Genomic DNA, 21,287 nt, shown 5'->3' with positions numbered 1-21,287 from the left:
GTGACATTTTTGTTCCCCTCTCGGATAATTACCTAATCGCTCTACAAATAAAATGAAGGTGATTTATAGAATATTAACTGGATTCAGTTTTTTTTTCAAGAAATATGAAAGGAATTAAAAAGGTACTCAGAAGACAGCTTTTTAATAAGTCATAGATTAATGTCATAGATCGCTCCTGAAATTAGAATTTTGGGAGTTGTAATTGTTAAACATTGATCCATGATTCCTCGCCAAACCCACTATTGCAACAGGAAAGTTAGCAAATGCTTCCCTGAAAAGGTATAATTATGAAGAGAGCTTATAAATGATGCAAAATAAATATAGGTCAATTAATCAAATGTTTTGCTAGGAAAATGCGCAGATTCTGTATTACAGATATGGCCCTTTCCTTTTATGAATTGGACTTTTTTAAGAATAAGCGAGTTTGTTTATTTTGTCGTGTTAATTAAAGACGTCACCAAAGAAAACATTTAATAATATGTATTAAAAGTTCTCTCATTATATATATAATTATTGGGAAAATCAACAATAAATTGAAAACATACATTTTGTTACATTTTAAAATAAATGACAGCAAATCGTAAATAATAATTGTATTTTATCACATATGAATGACAAGGATATTTAACCACGACCAAAAATCATTGATGCGATCAAATTCGCGGTCCATGAGACTGTTTTGAAATATTAAATGCTTAGTAAGTTCGTACAGTGTAACAAAATTTTGATTTTCGAAATGTATGAATCTTGTGGTGCAACGGAATAATGAACGCAGAAATAATAATAAACTGTAAGACAAAGGTAAGAATAAGAGAAAATTAAAATCCTTCATACAACAATTCTCCAAAATAATTGCTTAGAGAAGTTTAAAGTTCGTTGTTTAAAGGTAAAGTGAATGCTGCAAAATAAAAAAAGCTGATGCTTCAATTATTCTTCCTGAGAAATTACTGGAACCCATCTCCTGAAATCCAAGTTCGTAACCCACTGGCTAAGAAACCCTGCTTTAAGAACAATCCGCTTACGACAATATTTTATTCTGTTTTTCACACTTTTTAAATATTTTTATGTAAGTTATTGGCATTAAAATTCGCTATGCAGTCGTTTTCATACATTTATTTTTTCAAAATTATTATTTGGTGGACTTTTAATTTATATATTTCTCATTATTTATTTCTAAATTTTTTAATATATATTTCAATTTTTTTGAAAAAAAAGATTTTCAATCTCACAAATCTGTAGTTTTCAATCTCTTATAAATAAAAATAAATATCATCATGGGGAAACTGTTGAAAACTCCTCCTATATTAGTAAAACATTATTGAGTCTAATTCTTTGCTCAAGAAGTGAATAAATACATAAGCTTGGGAAGGAAAAAAAAAAAAATGAAATTTATACGAAGAATGTGCGCACACGGACACACCGCAAAAACGTGTTTACTAAACAAAAGGTAATTTTAAAAGATTAAAAAAATTATTTACTTTATGAATTTTCAAATATCAACTCGGACAATGAAACGTATTATTTAGACATGGAGGAAAAAGTTTGCAGCCCAAATAAAGTGTTGAAATTAACTTGCTTTAGCTAAAAGACGATATATTTAAAACTGGAAAGTTAAAGGAGAGGATATAATGAAAGAGTGAAAATAAGGCATTAATTAATATATTAATGTATTTTAACGATTTTTATTTATTTTCGTCTTGTTTTTATTTTTAGTTTTAACAAAATTATAATTTGTAACGTATGTTTATATTGACCCTATTCATCTGAGTAGTGGGGGCGAAATCAGACAAACGGGCATAATTATGTTTATGGTTTGGTTTGGTTTGGTTTATTGAGATTACGGAAAAGCACACTAGCGCTATCTGCCTAAGGGGAGGGATGCCTTCGTGGAGGACTTTCTGAGGAAAACTGGCTCGTGTATACGTTACACATGGGGAAAACCACGAAAACGCCCATGCAGCCAGCCCGTTCGCGGGATTCGAACCTCGGACCGAACTACCACTGTTCAGCGACTTTACCGCTCGGCCGCTGGTGGGCTAATTATGTTTATGTATGTTTTATTAATGAATCTATATACTCTGTTGATGAAGAAATGCCACAATACGTTCGAAGGTGACCAGAAATTTGAATATATTTAACAGGTCGTTCAGGCCAACATAAGTAATAGTCAGAAGTGTATGAAACAATGAAAGTATAGGACGGTTAAATATCTTAGAACGAGTTACGACAAGAACAAAATATCATATTTTTGAAAATTCAACATTTGCGGCAAAACAGACTGAAAATTTGAAAACATCTTTTCATGTATGATAATAATACCTTTCGCCACAAAATTGAAAGTTTCTAGTTTTAGCAAAATATAATATAAAATCATATCCTTAGCGAGAAAAATTGCTCGAATACGAACTTAATCAAAAATTTGTTGTCCATTCTATAAAGACAACTGAAGCATAAAAGAGAATATTCACAATATTAGAACTCACCTAAAGACTTATTTAAATATAATATCATGGCATAGGTATAAAAAATTTCGTATGCTTAATTAATTAGATGCTTAAACATATCAAAATGCTCAGAAAAGCTCTCAAACGAAAATCTCAAAAAAGAATTGAAATTTTTATATGTAATAAACTAAACCTAATAATTCTGGAAATACTAACTTTAAGTTATGCTAAAGTAGTATGTTATTACTAATTAGTAGTTAGCTAAAGTTAGTTAGTTACGCTATGTGATCATGTTTATTTTATTCTAATATGCATCGGACCTCAGAGTTACGGTTATAAAAAATTGACATTAACCGACTAACAATTTCAATAAATCTTTTTTTCAATTTAAATGAAAGTAAAAGTTTTTGAAGCCTAAAAACGTTAAATCTGTGCTTCATATTGCAAGAAATTACTTGCGTTATATAGTGTAAATCAAAGCACTTTACCTACTTAACTTGCCGAGACTAAATATTTAAAGTACTACGATTAAGCGATCGAGAACGCTTCCCGAATTCCTCAACTTATTGCTATTTGCAACTGAGATCCACTTAAATTATTTGAATTTCTATGCGCGTGGAAATAATGTATTTGAAACTCACATTTACAGTTCTCTAGATAATTACTACGCTTTGAATTTTCATTTCATCCAGATTCTAAGATAGGATTCACACAATCGCTGCCAAAAATTTAGTTTGTTAAATAATTTAATTCGATAGATGATAAAATGCAAGACACTATTTTGAGACGCTCTGTTTGATTGAGTTTCAAATGTTACTTTAAATTTGTAGAAAACTATTCCCAAAAGTTTAATTGTTATCTTATTTTAGCTGCAAATTCTTCTCTACTGAATTACGGAATATTAGTTCTGGTTTCACCTCACAAAACGTGTTATAGGAATACAGAATTAAAGCATCATTAATACAAAATCCAGATCTTAATTGCCTAACCGTTTTTTATCAGGAATTTTTTTGCTCAGTGTTCCCTCAGAATTTTTTCAACATTCCTTACTCTCGAAACAATAACGTATATAATTGTGGTTTTTTAATGTATTTTGTAAGCACTGAATGAATGGAATTTTAAGGCATTTTTTGTACTTCAAAAATATCTAACTATTGACTAAAACTCACCTCTCTGAAAACAGAATAGAAACGATGGAAAGCTTGTCAAGGCATTTATTGTAAGGAAGCCGTAGGACGCGTAGTGGTGTATATTGCTTTCTGCGCACACTAGACGTTACTGCAAGTTGGACTTTTCCACGTCTTTATAGTTTTATACTGATAGATAATTTGCATTTTATGTTCGTTTGGAATAAGAAAAGAAGCTACATACAAGCTTTTACTAACACCAATTTTTATAATCAAACGAATATTTTAATGTTTGTTTAAAAAATAGTTAGGCAGCGAGAATTTGCGAGCGTATTCTTACAGACCACTTGCTTCTGAAGGCCATCTTATTACCGACTGGATTAGTAACAGGCCTTTAGATCTTCTTAGTGGCAACGTTGGGAAGTTTTGATCCAGACGAGAGGTTCTCAGACAAAAAGTAATTTCCCCTCATGCGGGAATTTCATAATTCCTGCGGGAGGGGGAGGAATGTGGTCGGCCTTTTATTTATCTGTTAAGTTTTTAGTTTATGAATATAAAAATGTACTATTATTCAGGTTTTGGTATTTATCTATATTTTTTATACTTTTCTTCCTTAATTTATGATACACATTAAAATATAATCTAAATTCAAGCAAATGTGTACGTATTTTTTTAGTTTAGGAAAGGAAAGGAAATGATGATCGCCTAGCAATTATGAAATGGTGCAGGTTCACATGTGTGCAGGAAGTGAAAGCTCAACTGCAACTTCGTTGGCAGAAATTAGTGCACGGTCGTGCATGCATGTAGGTTAGAACAAATATAGATTATCAGCTCCAAGTAAGTATAGTTTATGAACTTTAACTCTTATATTAAGTTCAAGTATAAATGCCTAAAGTCAATGGAGCACTGCAGTTTAAGACAAATTTTATATGTTGTATGAAAAGCGTTATTTTCTGAATATGTTCATATTATAATTAAGACACAATAACACGCCGAATAAATACTAATTCAGAAGTCAAACAACAAAAATTGCTCCTATCTTGTTCCTTTGCGGTTTTGCAGCTGAGGATGGTGGTTCGGTAAAACCATCGAAACTAGTCCTGTGAAAATTTTGAAAATATAACGCTGATTTTTGTTGTTTGACTTCTGAATTAGTATGTTCATATTACATGAACAGTATTAAAACGCATAGATATTTTATAAACACTCCATATGTTTATTTGTTTTTTCAATATATGATATTTGTTCAGAAAGTTTCATTTTATTCTATTACGTTCCGTGCAAAAGTTGCATAAGAACATTAATTGATCAGAATATTAATAACAAAAACAAACAGCAAGATCTTTTGCTTTCAAAACATTAGCACTATAATCATATGTTTTGATTGAAATATTTCGTATACAAGCCTATTAACTAGCCAGTTACCGAGAGTGTAAAATTGCAGCATATCTACAATTCTATTTTACTTTTAATAATGAAAGTGAAGGAAGTTGCCATGTACAGTTTTCCTATGATTTTGATAATAAATGTGCATAAAACTGTTTTACAGCTCACTTCCCGTTGAACAACGTAGCTTTTATTAAATTTGTAATAACGTATGACATGCACATAACTTAACATTATAATAATGTTTTTAAGAACATCGCGTAAAATCGAAGTATAATAGACTAAGTGATGCTTCTGATGACATTTATTAGTCATTTTATGTCTATTATATTCTTCCTAACAATTCTGATGTACGTAAAGCTTCGAAAACTGTCTGAATCAAAAGAATAAAAAATAATTAAATAAAGTTAGAAAATCAGAACTTCTTTAAGTTAAATAGCAATATACAGACTATAAGGTTTTAAAATCTAATTCACAAAAATGACCAAATTTTAATTTTTGAGAACCTTTATGAATCACTGTAAATGAATTCAGATTTTCCTTGTGACCTTCAATTGTCTAAACATTGACAATCCTTTTCTAAAACTGAAGTTAAAACCAAATTTAGGCAGTTTAATAATCTAGTAAAATACTCATACGATTTGCAGTTTTATCAAAAATATTTCATAGCAGAAAACATTATATGCACAAATAAATTATTTCTTACCTAAAAATATCTGTGTCGCGTCGTTTATCTGGTGGACTGGGGTTGCTGAAGCTCGTGCAGGTGGTGGTTGTTGTGGACTTGTCCCTTGGTGGGTCGTTCGTCACTTCTGAGGCTTGCCGTGTCTTTTTCACGTGCCTTCTTGCTCTAGATCTAGCAGCCATAAATATTCTTATGTATACAAAAACCATAACAAATGCGGGGATGTAAAATGATCCCAAAGCTGAGTACAGTACATAACCGACATCGTCACTAAGAGAGCAAGATGGATAATCTTCAGGTCTTTCCTCTTTTTTCCAGCCTAGCAGCGGTGGTAAAGATATAAGAGCTGATAATGCCCACACGAAACATATCATGAGAACTGCTCTGGTAGGTGTCCTTTTCTTAAGATATTCTACAGCTTGTGTAACAGACCAGTATCGGTCTAAACTAATCAGACATAAATTGTTTATGGAAGCTGTGCATAATAGAACGTCCAAAGCAGCATGTATTTCACACCAAACGGTCCCAAAGATCCAGTAACCCATCAGTTCCTTTGCTAGTGAAAAGGGCATTATTACTAGTCCGACTAGAAAGTCTGAAACTGCCAGTGAAGCAATGAACCAGTTCTGAACTGTTTTTAGCGCTTTTTCTGTTGCTATTGCGATGCACACGAGCATGTTTCCAACCACGATAACCACCATGATGAATGTGACGAAGAATGCTGTAACTATGATTCGTAGTTGCGAATACCCGCTAGGGTACTGAGAGCCGTTCCACGTGTAAGGCCCGAAGTCTTCTTCAGGAGGAATATCATGTGCACCACTCCATGATATATTATTATAAGCTGCTATAAAAGGAGGAGAAGTTCCATTCAGTTCTACTGGCAATGCAGAATTGGAGTTTTCGGTGTAATAATAATATTCCACTGAGAATAGGTGAGTGGTGTTCGTGTAATTAGTTTCCATAATGGAAATAATGGAAATATTATTCTGTTCTGAAAGTCAGCCGTTCTTGATCCAGGGCCTATGAACTGGCAGTCGGTAAAGCAACGCTCTCCCACAGGTTCTGAAAGCAGGAATTTTCTTTTTCTTTCACTTCTGACAGTTTATCTATAAATAAAAAAGAGGCTGCTTATGAAATTGTAACAAAATCCTAAAATAACAATGTTGAAAAATTACGCAAGCAATAAAATAAGCAAAAGGGTTCCAGGCTAGAAAGCAAAACATAATTGCTCCTTTAAGGAAAAAAAGTAGACTGGCATTTGTTTTCCATAAAACAAACGTCAGTCTAATATTGCATTTTATTTAAATTTAAAAGGCGGTGAACTTGATAAGAAAAAAGTTTGTCTCTAAAAGATTTCAATTTTCTCTTATAAAACGCATTTAGGTTTTTAAGTTCAGTTTAATATTAGCTATATGTAGCTTTTTTATTTTCAGTTTTAGATGTATTTTCAGTTTTAGATTTAGAAGCTAAGGACTAATATGATTATGATCATAAAAATCGTGATTTAAATTCTGAATAATCTTTTCTGAAGTTTTGTTTTACAAGATATGGTTAGAATTTAAATAAACAAGTGTTCAGTAGTTCTTTCGAATGTTTGTTTTATTATTTCTTAATTAAAATATTTACTAAACAGTGTGTGCAGCTGTTTTTTTTTTTCAGTTTTAATTTTGATTATCAATTCCGAATAAAGGTTTCTAAGTCTTTCATAGTCATGATATAAGAGACGACAAGAAACCCTGAAGTGATATTATTGTGATTTTAGGTATTATACTTCTTGTTAACAAATTTTCGCATGCTTCTCAAGTTTGTGAAACTTGACAAAATTTTGTTCGTTAGTCACGCACTCAAATGATGCACAAAATCTGATATGGAAGATTTAGAACTTAGCGAATGTCATACAAATACATCAATATTAGTGAAAATCTTGATGCATTACGAGATCTGGAACGTTTCTTTTTATGAAATAAGTCACCTTTCCCTAAATTTAGAAGCGCATTCAATTCGCTTTGCAGGTGCAAGCTGTTATAATAAATGTTTACAATAAAAATCTCTTTTATTCGGAATTTCATTAATTTACTTTTGCAAGACATCTAGAAATAAATTCTATTTTCCTGTCTTGTCAGTGATGCAAATTAATTGAATATGCTTATCACAATTATGTTTAAAATCACAGTCTGAATTCTTTATACTGTGATACATAGCAACCTATTCAAAAAAATCATTCTTTCGATCATATAATTGTCCTTTTGACATCCATTTACACAAATCCACAATGAATTAACACATGCTCCTCGACGGAGATAAAAACTGGCATAGCTTTTAGTACTTTTACGTGACTGTACATTAAAATATTTAGTTATACAGATGTATAATTCATAAATATAGAGATTTTATAAGTGTTAAGGACTGTAATATGGGAAATTAATGATAGTAATTAAGCATGCTAACACGATGTAGTGATACCAGTTAAATATTCAGACACAAAAAAAAACAGCATTCTGAACTAATGCACTTACAGATTTCATTGCTATAAAATATGAAGTACTCTTACTTTGAATAGGGAGCATTATAATTATTCGTATTGTAAAGACAGCTCTACAAAATCAAATAAATTTCTTTATTTAAGTTTTATTTGCGATTTATTGCGAATTATTCCAGAAAGAATGAGCACAGACTCGAAAAAACTCGATCTGAAGAAATGCAATTACATTCCGCATTTAATGATTTTCTTCGGAGAAAAGAATGACGTTTCTCTCTTATTTGTGTTGTCTTAGGAGTCAAACTAGAGCTTAGACGGAGTATAAAATAAAATCTTTGATCTTCTGATAAACATATGAAGGCATTTGCGAATTAAATGGAGAAGTCTCCTGTAATACGAAAAAAAGAAGTGTTGATCGAAATTCGAAATAGCTTGGTGGATCATTCTTTATGCCGGAGATTGGGAGATAAAATATTTTTATGTATAAGCTAAATTTTCACTGAATTTATTTAATACATACAAAAGGTATGAGCAATGAAATAGGTTGTATTTTAATTATGAAAATACCTGCGATTGTAATTTCAGTTTTTCCTCGCATCCCTCTTTATTATTTGCAAATTGAAAAATAGTATGATGTAGTTCATAGCTACGAATGAAAACAATTTAATTCAAAATTTTAGTTCAAAATTTGCAAGAATTTTTCCTGGATCTGATAGTTACCTTGGAATTCTTATTTTACCAGAATCATTATTTTTCTTGCTAATCTGCTAAAGTTAATCGCCATTTTCATCTTTTCCGCTTATTCTGAACAAGTAATTTAATCAAAATTAAAAATGAAAGCAACAGAATTTATTTAATAATTAATGATAAAGTATAATTGGAGAAGTGCTATTAATCAGGCATAATAATTCCAGAAAGCAGAAAAGTCACCATAGGAGTTGAGCCAGAGACTACTATAGGCCGCAAGGGATTTCTACTTTGCCAGTCGACAAGAAGGATTATTAGTTGAGGTTTCTGAAAATACACTACTAAATTTGTCTGAGAAGCAGCTCAGTATTAAAAGTTGCAAAATGCTAAGACATAAAGTCGGATTGCAAATTACTTCACTATACTACAAATGAAATAATAGACTTTACGAAGAGATATCAAACATATACTGTAGCTCAAAATTTCAGCTTGTAACTCGAATGAAGCTAATGTATTACTTTAAAACTTATTGTTTCCCCTATAATAGAAATATGAGAAATTCTGCCATTTAATATTAAGCTAACTGACACACGATGAAGCAAATCTAAAGGAAATAGCACTGTTGAATTTGAGTGTTATCAAACTGGGGAAATTTATCTCAAGTAATAAGTCACTGGTTCATTTGTTAAGCAAACGTGTATACGGTCACGAAATGTAAAGTAGCTTGTTTAACAAAAGCTAAAGTGATCGGAAGTCTTCTTAATACGAAAATAGGTTTTTTAGATTTAATTCTACTTTTTTAACTAATTTAGCGTTTAATGGCTTCCTAAATTCCCTGACTAGTATCTGTCAAGCCATTTATTGCCTCGTAACAAGTTATGGCTGTAGGTGTAGCAGTTAACTCAAATAATAAACTTTAAAGAAGTTAATAAATTTTAAAGTAAATGAAATTTACTGGTTTCATTAATTTAATAAATGCACAAAATTACTGCAGCTCAGTGGTACAACACAATGGATAATTTTATGTAGTTTTTTAGAATTAAAAAATAAAAACCCCTAAACCTTTTATTACTAAATTCTTACTTTAATTTTCACCATTATATAGTCTATTCTAAGGAATAGATTTTAAATCAAACTTATTCCCAGACAAATTAACTTCTAGAAACACTTTTGCCCTTCACATCTGTAATACACTGTTGTGCAAACATTTAGGACGAGACGGTTTTTTCAATATAACTTTGTACAAAAGCTTTCCAAATCAACACATTTAATACCGTAAGATCCCCAATACGTAAGAACATGAGTAATGTAAGCAACACTTACTAAAACAGAAATCAGAGGAATAAAAAAAAGCTTTATTGAAAAAGTAGCATGGAGCGCAATGCGACTGAAGGCCGAAACATCCCTGTGATGGGTGTCCAGCAAGAAACATCCGGTCTTTAATAGGGGATATGATTTCCCCTGACTGCTAGGCAGGTTTCACAGCGTCTGCCCATGCTGAGAATGAGGGTGTCAATGAGTTGTTGAGGCATTGCTGCCCATTCGTCTTGCAGCGCCAAGCGAAGCTCCGGAATCGTTACTGGTGGTAAGGTATGAGCTGCCAAGCGTCTGCCTAGAAAATACCATACATGCTCGATGGGATTGAGATCCGGAGATCGTGCCGGCCAATCCATACGTTCAATATCCTCACTCTCTAAGAGCTGTTCGGCAGCTACTGTGCGATGGCATGGTGCATTGTCGTCCATGAAAAGGAACTGCGGACCCATAGCGCCTCTAAAAAGACGCACATATGGAAGAAGAATCTCGTTACAATAACGGGTCCCGTTGACTGAACCTGCTTCAAAGATGTGAAGGTCTGTACGACTACCAAGCATGATGCCTTCCCAAACGAGAACACCGCCACCTTCATACCTGTCCCTTTCAATGATGTTCGAGGAATGATTGCGGCTTCCCCGCCCTCTCCAGATGAGTATGCGATGAGAATCGCTACTCAGACTGAATCTGCTCATATCTGTAAAGAGTATTCGTCCCCATTCATTGTCTCTCCAATTCCGGTGTTCCCGGCACCACAGAGAACGCCTTCTCCGATGGGCAGGCGTTAGAGGTACACACCGTACAGGGCGTCGTGCAAACAGACCACCACCGTGCAGTCTTCTGCCCACGGTAAAACGCGATATCGGTCGTCCAGTCGCCTGTGTCGTGTGTCTAGCGATTTCTCCCGCTGTCTGCCGCCTGTTTCTTCTGGCCTGTAAGGTAATATACCGGTCATCTGCGGGTGTGGTTCCTCGTGGACGACCACTACTAAACCCCCGGATAGCTGTTCCTGTAGTTTGAAATTGTCTCCAAAGTCGTGAAACGATGCTGTGAGCAATTCCGAACTCTGCAGCCACACTTGTCAAACTGCGGCCTTCCTCCAACTTCCCAATGATTCGACCTCGGGTAAAAGCATCCAGATGTCGTCTAACAGATTGATTATTCGCCATTTCTCGCTGAGGCAGCAACTCGGTGTGATTTTAACTGCTATACGGCGTGCAATCTCTTTGCCAGAAATACTGATCTTACACCGACAACATGCTTTATACTACTCAGACACTCCCCCATTACGTCTACCTGCATATCTGCACATATGCTACCGTACATCACCTTACTTAATCTCCTAATTGGTCTTTCTGTCCGCTCTGCCTCTTCGTTCAGCTGATATGCTAATTTTTCGACTTCGTCCTTAATTTTTGCACACCAGTGTATTTCTAAGTGTTTACAAATCGTAAGTGTTATCAGCGGTAAAAGGATATCGTACACTATGGTGACAGTTAAGTGCGTTTTTTATTAAATCATATTTGTGCCTAAGACTTTTTTTAACCTCATTCTTTATTTGCATACTTTTGTAAAGGGAGCGGGGAATGAGCACAAGCATTCAAGAAGAAACCTGAGACGGCTTACATCCGAAGTTATGAAAATCCCACAGAAGGATAGAATTACACTGTATAAAGTATTACACTGCATAAATCAAACAAACTGCAAACTCTAAAAGTATTAGACTGTTCATCATAAATGTTACATTTCACAGTTTGGGATCCATTAGTTCTACATTTTACAGCATCTTGGAGGAGGGGAGAAGGTGGTTAATTCCGATGTCGCAGTATAGAAAATGACGTGACAAAATAAGAATTTAAATGACAATTAGAAGAAAAGTATAACTAGAATAATATTGTTCCAAGTTATGGGTTTATGATTCTATGCTGGAAAGATATCTTAAATTTTAAGATCACTTACAGAATAAAATCTAAAACGCAGTTCAGCTGTCTTTGAATCACAAGCTTAGAACTGATTAACAACTGACTCGTCCTGGCTATCGCAAACATAGTTTTGTAAAATATATAGGGTATGATGTTTATATAGTTATATAGGCCCTATACTTTATATAAGTGTTCCATATGGTAATTAAGCATGGATATGTTGAAGCGGTTCTGGAAGATTCGAGAACAGTCGGTCTTGGGCTTCAAACATCTGTTTCTCGCATCTTCTAATGAGTCACCACGTTGGCAAGAAATTGCCCCAAAGTTATAAAATTGCAGCCGAGGTCCATAAGAAGTATATTTGTTCATATTTAACGTTATACTTAAATTATGTTTACAATTTAAACATTTATGTTTACAATTATGTTTGTATTTGCGAGACTCAGAAATGAAAGATCTACAATTCTATATAAGGGAGAAACGCTAGAATGCCAAACATGTGGTCACGAATTCGATTAAACTCAAAGTAAATCATAATCATTCTAAAACAGTAAATAAATAAATTAAACTGTACACAAGAACAACAATGCAATCAAATGAATTTAAATTCTTCTACAACAATATGATCATTAAATTATGAGGCAAAGAAAAAATAAGTAAATAAAAATGATAGCTCTGGGAGAATTTTAAAATTCTGCTTTCAGCATTGTGATTTTGAACATTTCACATTTAAATTCTTGTGAATTTGATACTAATATTTTGCATTTGATTGCTTTGCTTCAGACTCCGAATGGATCAAAATAAATCAAAATATTACATAAAAAGTTTATCATAAATGTCAAGTATTACATGTAATAGTTGTTACATAATTACTAAATACAGCAAGAATACAATATATCTGCAGGCTTGAGTTTTAACTGCGCATTTTAATAAATCATAAAGCATATTTGTTAGTCACAAAGCCCATTTTCAAAGCTTGGTCAAGTGTCATTACTTCTCCTTGCACACTTGCATTTAACATGTAAACTGTGTTTTTTGTTGTAATCAACTTTCGCTCCAATGGAATCTATTTTCTCTTTCGGTCTCTCTGCATGAAGTAAGCATTTCTGTAAATACTGTACTTCTTGGAAATATTAATTTTTCTAATACTGAACACACTTTTCTCCCTTTTTGCGGATTAGTTCCGATATTTTTAAACTGATGATGATGTTTCATCAAAATTTTTATATTTTGCTGTAGACCACAAAATCTTTATAATTATATAAGCTCACTACTACTTTTAGATGCGGTGAGGAGGAAACGTGTCTAACCACATATAAGGGCTCAACAAAACAATATACTTTATCTTATATTTTGCATGCTTAGAAAATTAAACAAACTATTCTTGTTTTCAAAATATGAAGAAAAATGAATACTTTCAAGAGCACCTAAATGTAAAATTTAGAATTTTACCTATAAATACTTGGATCAATTTATTGCTTTTTAGTGTTATCAAAGGGAAGTAAAGACTCTCACGAGTTTGATAAAGAGGGACTTGCTATAGCGTTTTAGTTGCTTATTGGAACATGTACAACAAGCAATATATTTTTTGGACTCAGCCGAAAATACCTGTCACCTTATAAATATTTTTTTCTCAAATTCAAAGAAGAAATTCATCTTTTATACCAGCTTTTAATAAAATATATTCTGTAGTGTATTATCAATTAATTTTTTATCATTTAGTTGGTTTAAATGTTCACGTTTCAAATAAGAAAAACATCCGTAATCATCTGTGATCTTTCTGCATTTTATCGCTTGACTGGCTGAAAACAAATACCATGTGTAGAATTAAAATAATATAGAATGGATGGATATACTTGTAAGGATCTTAAGTTTTACTAACGTTTATTTTATTTTAAATCTTTACTATCACTTCTTATTTTCTACTTCCGGCCAGAATTATAAGCGTGAAGGAGTTTATGCAAAGTTGTCTGGCGAACGCCAAGTATTTAAGTGTGGCCTTTTTGCCAAGCAGGGAGAGAGGAAGCCGTGAGTTCGAAGCAGGCCGCTTACCTTAGAAGTTACGCAGTTGCTACTTTGCCTTCCAGGCCAGAGGTTTTAATCCTCTTGATAAATTAAACGTATTGTAGTGTTCACAGTCTCTGTGCTACATACGCTTTCTGTTATTATAAGGCCAATCTTATTCTAAAGTTAAATTAGAGTTTAGTTTTATTTTGATATCTTTTAAGTTAGACCCCGAGTGGAGGGTCATTGTATTCCGAAGTACGGAAGTCATTGTATATAAAGAAAAAAATAAAGGGTTTTGTATACCCTTCGTCTGTATCCTGTCTACTTACTACAATTAGTGAACATAGCTTTAGTAAGCTCTCTGTTCTAGTCAGGTCATTGTATGTTTCCGAAGAAGGTTAGAAGAAACAGTGAACCTGATAGTGGCGCCCGACGAAGAATAACCATGGCCGAGTTTCAAGAAGAACCTGTGCTGCCTGCAGAAACAGCTCAGAATCCAGAAATGCCAGCTGCCGCCCTGGAAGGATTTGGGTATATTGTCCAGACCATGCGCGCTTCGATGAAACCAGAAGCAACGTTTAATGGAAACTCACAGGTAACCAGTTTTTTGGAAAAATTGGATGACCACTTCATGCTCTACCCCGTGCACGAGTTTCAAAAAGTTACCTTAGCTACCAGCGCTTTGAGGGGCCAAGCGCTTAACTGGTTCAAATGTATCGGCAGAAGTCTCTTGGGTCAAGCAGGAAGTCCCACCTATACCTACGAAAATTTCAAGACTGCCCTACTAAAAGCCTTCCCTGTTGTAAGGGATCGTGCGAAATTAGAAACAGAACTTTTCAGTATATATCAACAAAGAATCGAAAACCTCTCGAGCTTTATTTTAAGAAAAATTCACGTTTTCAAGCTCTTGTATGGAAACCGTCCGGATCCTGAAATAATTCAAGTGATTTTGCCGAGGTTACTACCCCAAGTGCAAGACTTTATTGAATTGAGAAATCCGACTACACTGGAAAAATTATTTGAGCTAGCAATCCAGTTTGAAAGTAGAAGAACGGCGGCCGTCGAAAGAAGACGCCAATATCAACAGCGAAACCAATTTGGTACGCCAAGACTACAGCAAACTCAAGCACATGGCTACGGAGAAAAAGCGAATCAGTGGGCAAGGAAACCCGAGCATTCAAAAACAGCCGGCGAACGTCGACAGTTCAATAGCAACCCAGGAAAAAAGTCTCAAGGCCAGTGGAGAAAGAAGGAAAGCACCGAAAGAAAAAATAATTTAAACTAAAACGGATTTCTGCTGACGAGAGGGTGCGGAAATCCGAAGGCCACGAAAACCCCTCTTCCTACAAGTTAAATACAGTAATGGTGAAAAATTTAACTCTTCCGAAGATTGAAGTCTTGGTAAATAATATCCCGGCCACCGCACTCCTGGATACCGGCGCGCAGTGTTCCTGTGTGGCAGAAGTCTTTTTTAGAAAGTATTTTTGCAAATACCGCATATATAATGCGGATAATACAACAGTATTAGCGGCGCAAGGAGAACAATGTAAGTGCGTAGGTAAAGTACCTTTGTACATCCGTATCAAGGACGAACAAGTAAAGGTGATGTTTTTTATAGTAAAGAATTTGCAAGCACACTTAATACTAGGAATAGACTTTCTTTCAGACGCACAAGCTACACTGGATTTTAATGAAGCGTCTCTTAAACTGACGATGAAACCAGTGCGTGTAGAAAAGGTTGAACCGCCAAGGGTAAATCTCGACCACCTGCCTAATGACGAGCAAGATAGAATCCGACAAGTGGTAAGTGAATTTGCTTCCTTATTTAGTGATATTCCAGGATTTACCCAGGTTACTAACCATAGTATTGACACCGGAGATGCATTGCCGGTTCGTCAAAAACCATACCGGTATGATAAGAATAAGGAAAAAATTATAGAATGGCATATTACCGATATGCTACGTAAAAAGATCGTAACGCCTATCTCAAGTAGTTATGCTAGTCCGGTGGTTTTATGTAAGAAAAATAATGATTATCCTTTGGAGCATCCAAAAAGGTGGAGATTCGCTATTGATTACCGTAAATTAAATTCCATAACGAAATATCCGGTATATCCGTTACCGATTATAGAAGAAATTTTAAGGAACATAAAATCAACCAAATTTATGACAACTTTAGACTTAACGAATGGTTATTTTCAAATAGGGATCAGGCCTGAGGACGTGCCTAAGACTGCTTTTATAACCAAGTCTGGCACTTATGCATTTTTGCGAATGCCGTTTGGCCTTTCAGGCGCCCCAGCAACATTTCAGCGATGCATGGACATTGTGTTAAGACCTGTTCTCGGAAAGTCCACATTTATCTATTTAGACGATATCATTATTACTAGTGATAATCTAGACCAACATGTACAGGATTTAAGACAGGTGTTTTCTTTATTAAATGAGGCCGGTCTAAAAGTTAATGTCGAAAAATGCAAATTTGCAGCCCCTGAATTAAAATATTTAGGTTACAAAATATCGCAAAAAGGGATCGAGACAGATGAATCAAAAATAATCGCTGTACAAAAGTATCCGACTCCAAACACGGCAAAGAAGCTCTCTTCTTTTCTAGGACTTTGTTCATATTATAGGTCCTTTATAAAAGATTTTGCGGCTATCGCTGAGCCATTGTTAAAATTAAAAAGGAAAAAGGCAAGATTCTCGTGGACGGCCGAAGCCAATAGTGCTTTCGAAAAATTAAAACAAGCATTAACGCAAGCCCCTGTGTTGAAATTTCCTGAAAAGGATGAAAATTTAGAAATTTCAGCGGATGCTTCGGATTATGCGGTAGGAGCGGTACTTTCGCAAAATCAGCAGCCAGTAGCATTTTTTAGCCGAACTTTAAATCAAACACAAAGAAACTATTCCGCGACCGAGAGAGAGGCACTTGCAGTTCTGTTAGCAGTGCAAAAGTTCCGAGTCTATTTTGGAAAGGCGCCGATAACAGTATATTCTGATCATGCGGCGGTAACTAGATTGTACTCTGGAAAAAATTTATCCCCAAGGTTAATAAGATGGGCACTCAAGCTGCAAGAATATAATCTGGTAATCAAGCATACCCCCGGAAAGGAAAATATCGTAGCAGATGCCCTGTCACGAATTAAATTAGACGAACAGGGTAATACCGTAAAAGTTGCAATGCTGACAGCGTGTACAATAAATTCCCGAGAAACTGTAATAACCGAACTGGGTAAGGATCCTGAGTTTGGAAGTATTTATGAGTATTTGAAGGATCCTGAAAATTTTAGCCACCAAGATATTGTGGCGATAAGAAATAGGGCGGCCCATTACGAACTAATAGATGGTCTATTATTTTATACAAAAACTACGAATTCCAACAACGAATTTCGACCTGTTATCCCAGCTAGTCTTAGATTAAATATCCTGCAAGAGCTCCATGACAGCCCTTTAGCTTCTCATGCTGGTATTCGAAAAACTACTCAACGCGTACGCGAGGCAGTCTACTTTCCTGAACTGCAAAAGTTAACAAGGGCGTATGTCCAGTCCTGCCCAACATGTCAAGCCGTTAATTATATTAATTTCCGCCCGGCCGGGTTTCTAAATAGTATTAAATCCGAATTTCCAAATGAAATAATCGGCATCGATTTATTGGGCCCTTTCCCAAAAAGTCAGTTAAACAAAAGTCGCTATCTCCTTGTTATAGTTGATCATTTTAGTAAATGGACCGAAATTGTTCCCTTAAAACGAGCCTCCGCGAAATTAGTTACCGATTCTATTTTAAATAAATATATTTTAAAATACGGGGCGCCCCTAAAAGTTATATCGGATAATGGTCCTCAATTTGTAAGTAATATATTTGAAGACATGTGCCAAAAACTGGGCATACGTCATTTAAAAATGGTCCCGTATCGGCCGCAATCAAATATAGCGGAACGGGTCAACAGAAATATAGTGAAAATTATCCGTAGTTATGTTAAAAATTTTCATAAAAGCTGGGATAACTATGTCAATGAATTTGCTTTCGCCCTTAGGACCGCAAAACATGATACAACGGGCAAAACTCCTGCTGAGTTATTTCTAGGCAGAAAGATTATAACACCGTTAGATAAACTATTTTATGTGCAACAAAGAGCCCCAGAATTTAAAATGGGTGATATAGAAAATCTAATAAAAGAAGCAAAAAAAGAATACAGAAGTAGCACAAAGAAAACAAAAATTGTATTATGACTTGAAACGACGGGGAGTAACTTATAAAGTAGGGGATGAAGTACTAAAAATTAAGCATTCACTTTCTTCAGCACCAGAAGATAAAACTGCCAAATTTTTCCCACGCTTTGAAGGACCATATGTTATAGAAAAAATAACTCACGCTGTTGTAGTATTAAAGGCAAGAAATGGTGAAACCTGTTCCGCAAACATTGACCAGATAAAACCATTCTATGACCGTAATAAAATGCAAATCTTTTCAGATCTTTTGCAGGATCCGGTACGGCAGACACCGCAGGTACAAGTTCCAGAGGTGGGAAAACGACAAGTACAAGGGCAAGCCAATGAGAGACAGAAGCAAGTGAAAAGAAAATTGCCCCGCGGAAAAATTGAAGGTACAAAGAAAAAGAAGCCGTTCCACCGTCCAAAAAACAGAGTTCACGAACACCCCCAGAATGAAGAAGGGAGAAGGACGACGTATGTGGAAAAGACCGGGAGAAAGGACGGCAACTATAACCCGGCTGTGAAACGGAAGATTGACTCATCCGACAGAACTCTCCGCAGCAAAAGTCGCCGAACTGCGGAAGGGCCATCAGCGGCGGAGGAAAAAGTACAAGAAAAATTTGAACGGCCAACAACGAGGTCCAAGCAGGATCACGACAGAAGTTTCCCGGTTCCACCAAGACCAGCTGCCTTCAAACGGCCAAGACCACAAGCAGAGGACAGAAGGAAGATGTTCAAGGGTGGCCGTAGTGGTGAAAAACGGAAGCTTCCAGAGGAAAGCACTGAAGGGCGAGCCCGTACAAGAAGGAGGATCAACCAAGCTACGGTTTGCAGCACCTTTAAAGACTGGGCCCAGAAAAGGATGTCTGAATATTACAAAGATAAGTAAAATTTTGTGTTACTTTACAAACTTAAGTTAATCTTTCATTCTTACTGCAAGTGGCAGATTTGAAGAAGTTTTACCTCATGCGAGGTCTACCTTTATCGCCAAAAGGGCGAGAAATGAGTTGTGACCGATTTTCTTATTATGTTTTTCAATTACTCGCGCGTAAAACTAAAGTTGATGTATAATAGCGTTGTCTAAAGACTTAAATATTGTAAAAAGTTATTGTATAAATTTTATTTAAAACATTCTAACAAGAAAGAAGTTTTAGTCTGAAAGACTTTTTGAAATGTAGTATTATTTCAATGTAGAAAGAATTGGCACTTGCTTTGAAAAGAATAGAAGTTAACAATGTACTACTAATGTATGTTTTCAAATGTGTAAAATTAACGGCATCTTGATATGTTCTTGTATACATGTGAACTGTTATTTTGAATGTTTAGAAATAACGTGATATGGTAAAAGTGAAAGTAATGTTAAAAAATTTGTTATTCGTGTGACTGTAAAGATTAAATCATGGTGAATATGTGTTAAAGGTTGAATGATGTAGTTAGGCTCTCTGACGCTACACTTTAGAGTTAGCCACTTTCAGAATAGTACCTCAGGGTCTAGAGTTGAAATTAGGGTGTGTTAAGAGGTCTCGTATGTTGAATTTTAACACGTTAGTGTTTTGATTGTAGGAGGAAGTGTTGAACACATAGACAGAAACACATTCGTGTTTGGTGTTTTTACAACACATGTCAGAGAGCACGGGGAGAGATAATTAAAATAGTCATGAATGAAATAAGAATGTTAAGAAAAGTATATTCTATGTTATTTGCAATGTCATTCTGTAACATTTCATTAAACTAGTTTTCCTTCCAGATCTCTGGAAGGAACCAGAATTGAATAAAGCTCCTGTTTTGATGCAGTACAGATGAAAAAGAAAAAAGATTGTTGTATATTCCGGGAGCTGCTATTGTAACAAATTTCTTTCTTTTAAAATTTTCTAGTTTCTAGCTAAGTTATGTTTGTAAAAGTTTGGCCTCGCGTTAGTTTCTAGAGCTAAAAGTTTTCAACAAGGTCGTTTTAGACCTCAGTTTCAAACTAATTAACTCTGGCGGGAAGTATGTAAGGATCTTAAGTTTTACTAACGTTTATTTTATTTTAAATCTTTACTATCACTTCTTATTTTCTACTTCCGGCCAGAATTATATGCTTTAAGGATTTTATGCAAAGTTGTCTGGCGAACGCCAAGTATTTAAGTGTGGCCTTTTTGCCAAGAGAGAGAGAGGAAGCAGTGAGTTCGAAGCAGGCCGCTTACCTTAGAAGTTACGCAGTTGCTATTTGCCTTCCAGGCCAGAGGTTTTAATCCTCTTGATAAATTAAACGTATTGTAGTGTTCACAGTCTCTGTGCTACATACGCTTTCTGTTATTATAAGGCCAATCTTATTCTAAAGTTAAATTAGAGTTTAGTTTTATTTTGATATCTTTTAAGTTAGACCCCGAGTGGAGGGTCATTGTATTCCGAAGTACGGAAGTCATTGTATATAAAGAAAAAAAATAAAGGGTTTTGTATACCCTTCGTCTGTATCCTGTCTACTTACTACAATTAGTGAACATAGCTTTAGTAAGCTCTCTGTTCTAGTCAGGTCATTGTATGTTTCCGAAGAAGGTTAGAAGAAACAGTGAACCTGATATACTTATTTTAGGATATGCTTATTTTAACATATACTTATTTTAGGAAAACGGAATAATCAGAATTTAATTGACTTTCTTGCACTTGATGTAAAGATTTTAATCCACATAATTGCAGTAATTGTAGTCTTAGAATCTCATTTGACGCGGCCAGTTACGTAAACCGTGTCTAAAATCCAAAAAATACTTGTGATCCACGAAAGAAATTTGGAATTATATTAATAATAAAATACGCTTGGAAAATGTGGATACAATTTAAACCATTCAACATTATTATACTGATTAAATAATTTTAGAACTTAGCCATAATGTATGAAAAGTGTACATAAATTTGATAACTTATTTTCCTTTTTTTCACTGAGTGTAACATTCGAATATGTTACCAGTTGGTTCCTTATTTTGTAAGCAACCTTTGTCTTTCAAAGTCGTTTGTAAAGGCTGAACATTATCGTTTTTAACT

The 21,287-nt window shown here is 34.6% G+C and overlaps 1 protein-coding gene across 1 annotated transcript in view; it reads right to left on the bottom strand.

The window, feature by feature from the left end:
- LOC118200212 (alpha-2C adrenergic receptor-like) overlaps window positions 1-21,287 on the bottom strand; it is a 133,304-nt gene that overhangs the window by 88,877 nt on the left and 23,140 nt on the right. The window contains exon 2 of the mRNA XM_085807453.1: window positions 5,664-6,751. Within this exon, the coding sequence (XP_085663579.1) occupies window positions 5,664-6,607 (944 nt within the window). The 5' untranslated portion in view covers window positions 6,608-6,751. The remainder of the gene's footprint in view (window positions 1-5,663; window positions 6,752-21,287) is intronic.

This window comes from Stegodyphus dumicola, chromosome X1 (assembly GCF_044657685.1).
Source record: "Stegodyphus dumicola isolate Sdum_Otavi_A_Nest chromosome X1, ASM4465768v1".
Classification (NCBI taxonomy): Eukaryota; Metazoa; Arthropoda; class Arachnida; order Araneae; family Eresidae; genus Stegodyphus; species Stegodyphus dumicola.
This window is presented reverse-complemented; position numbering and strand designations above follow the sequence as displayed.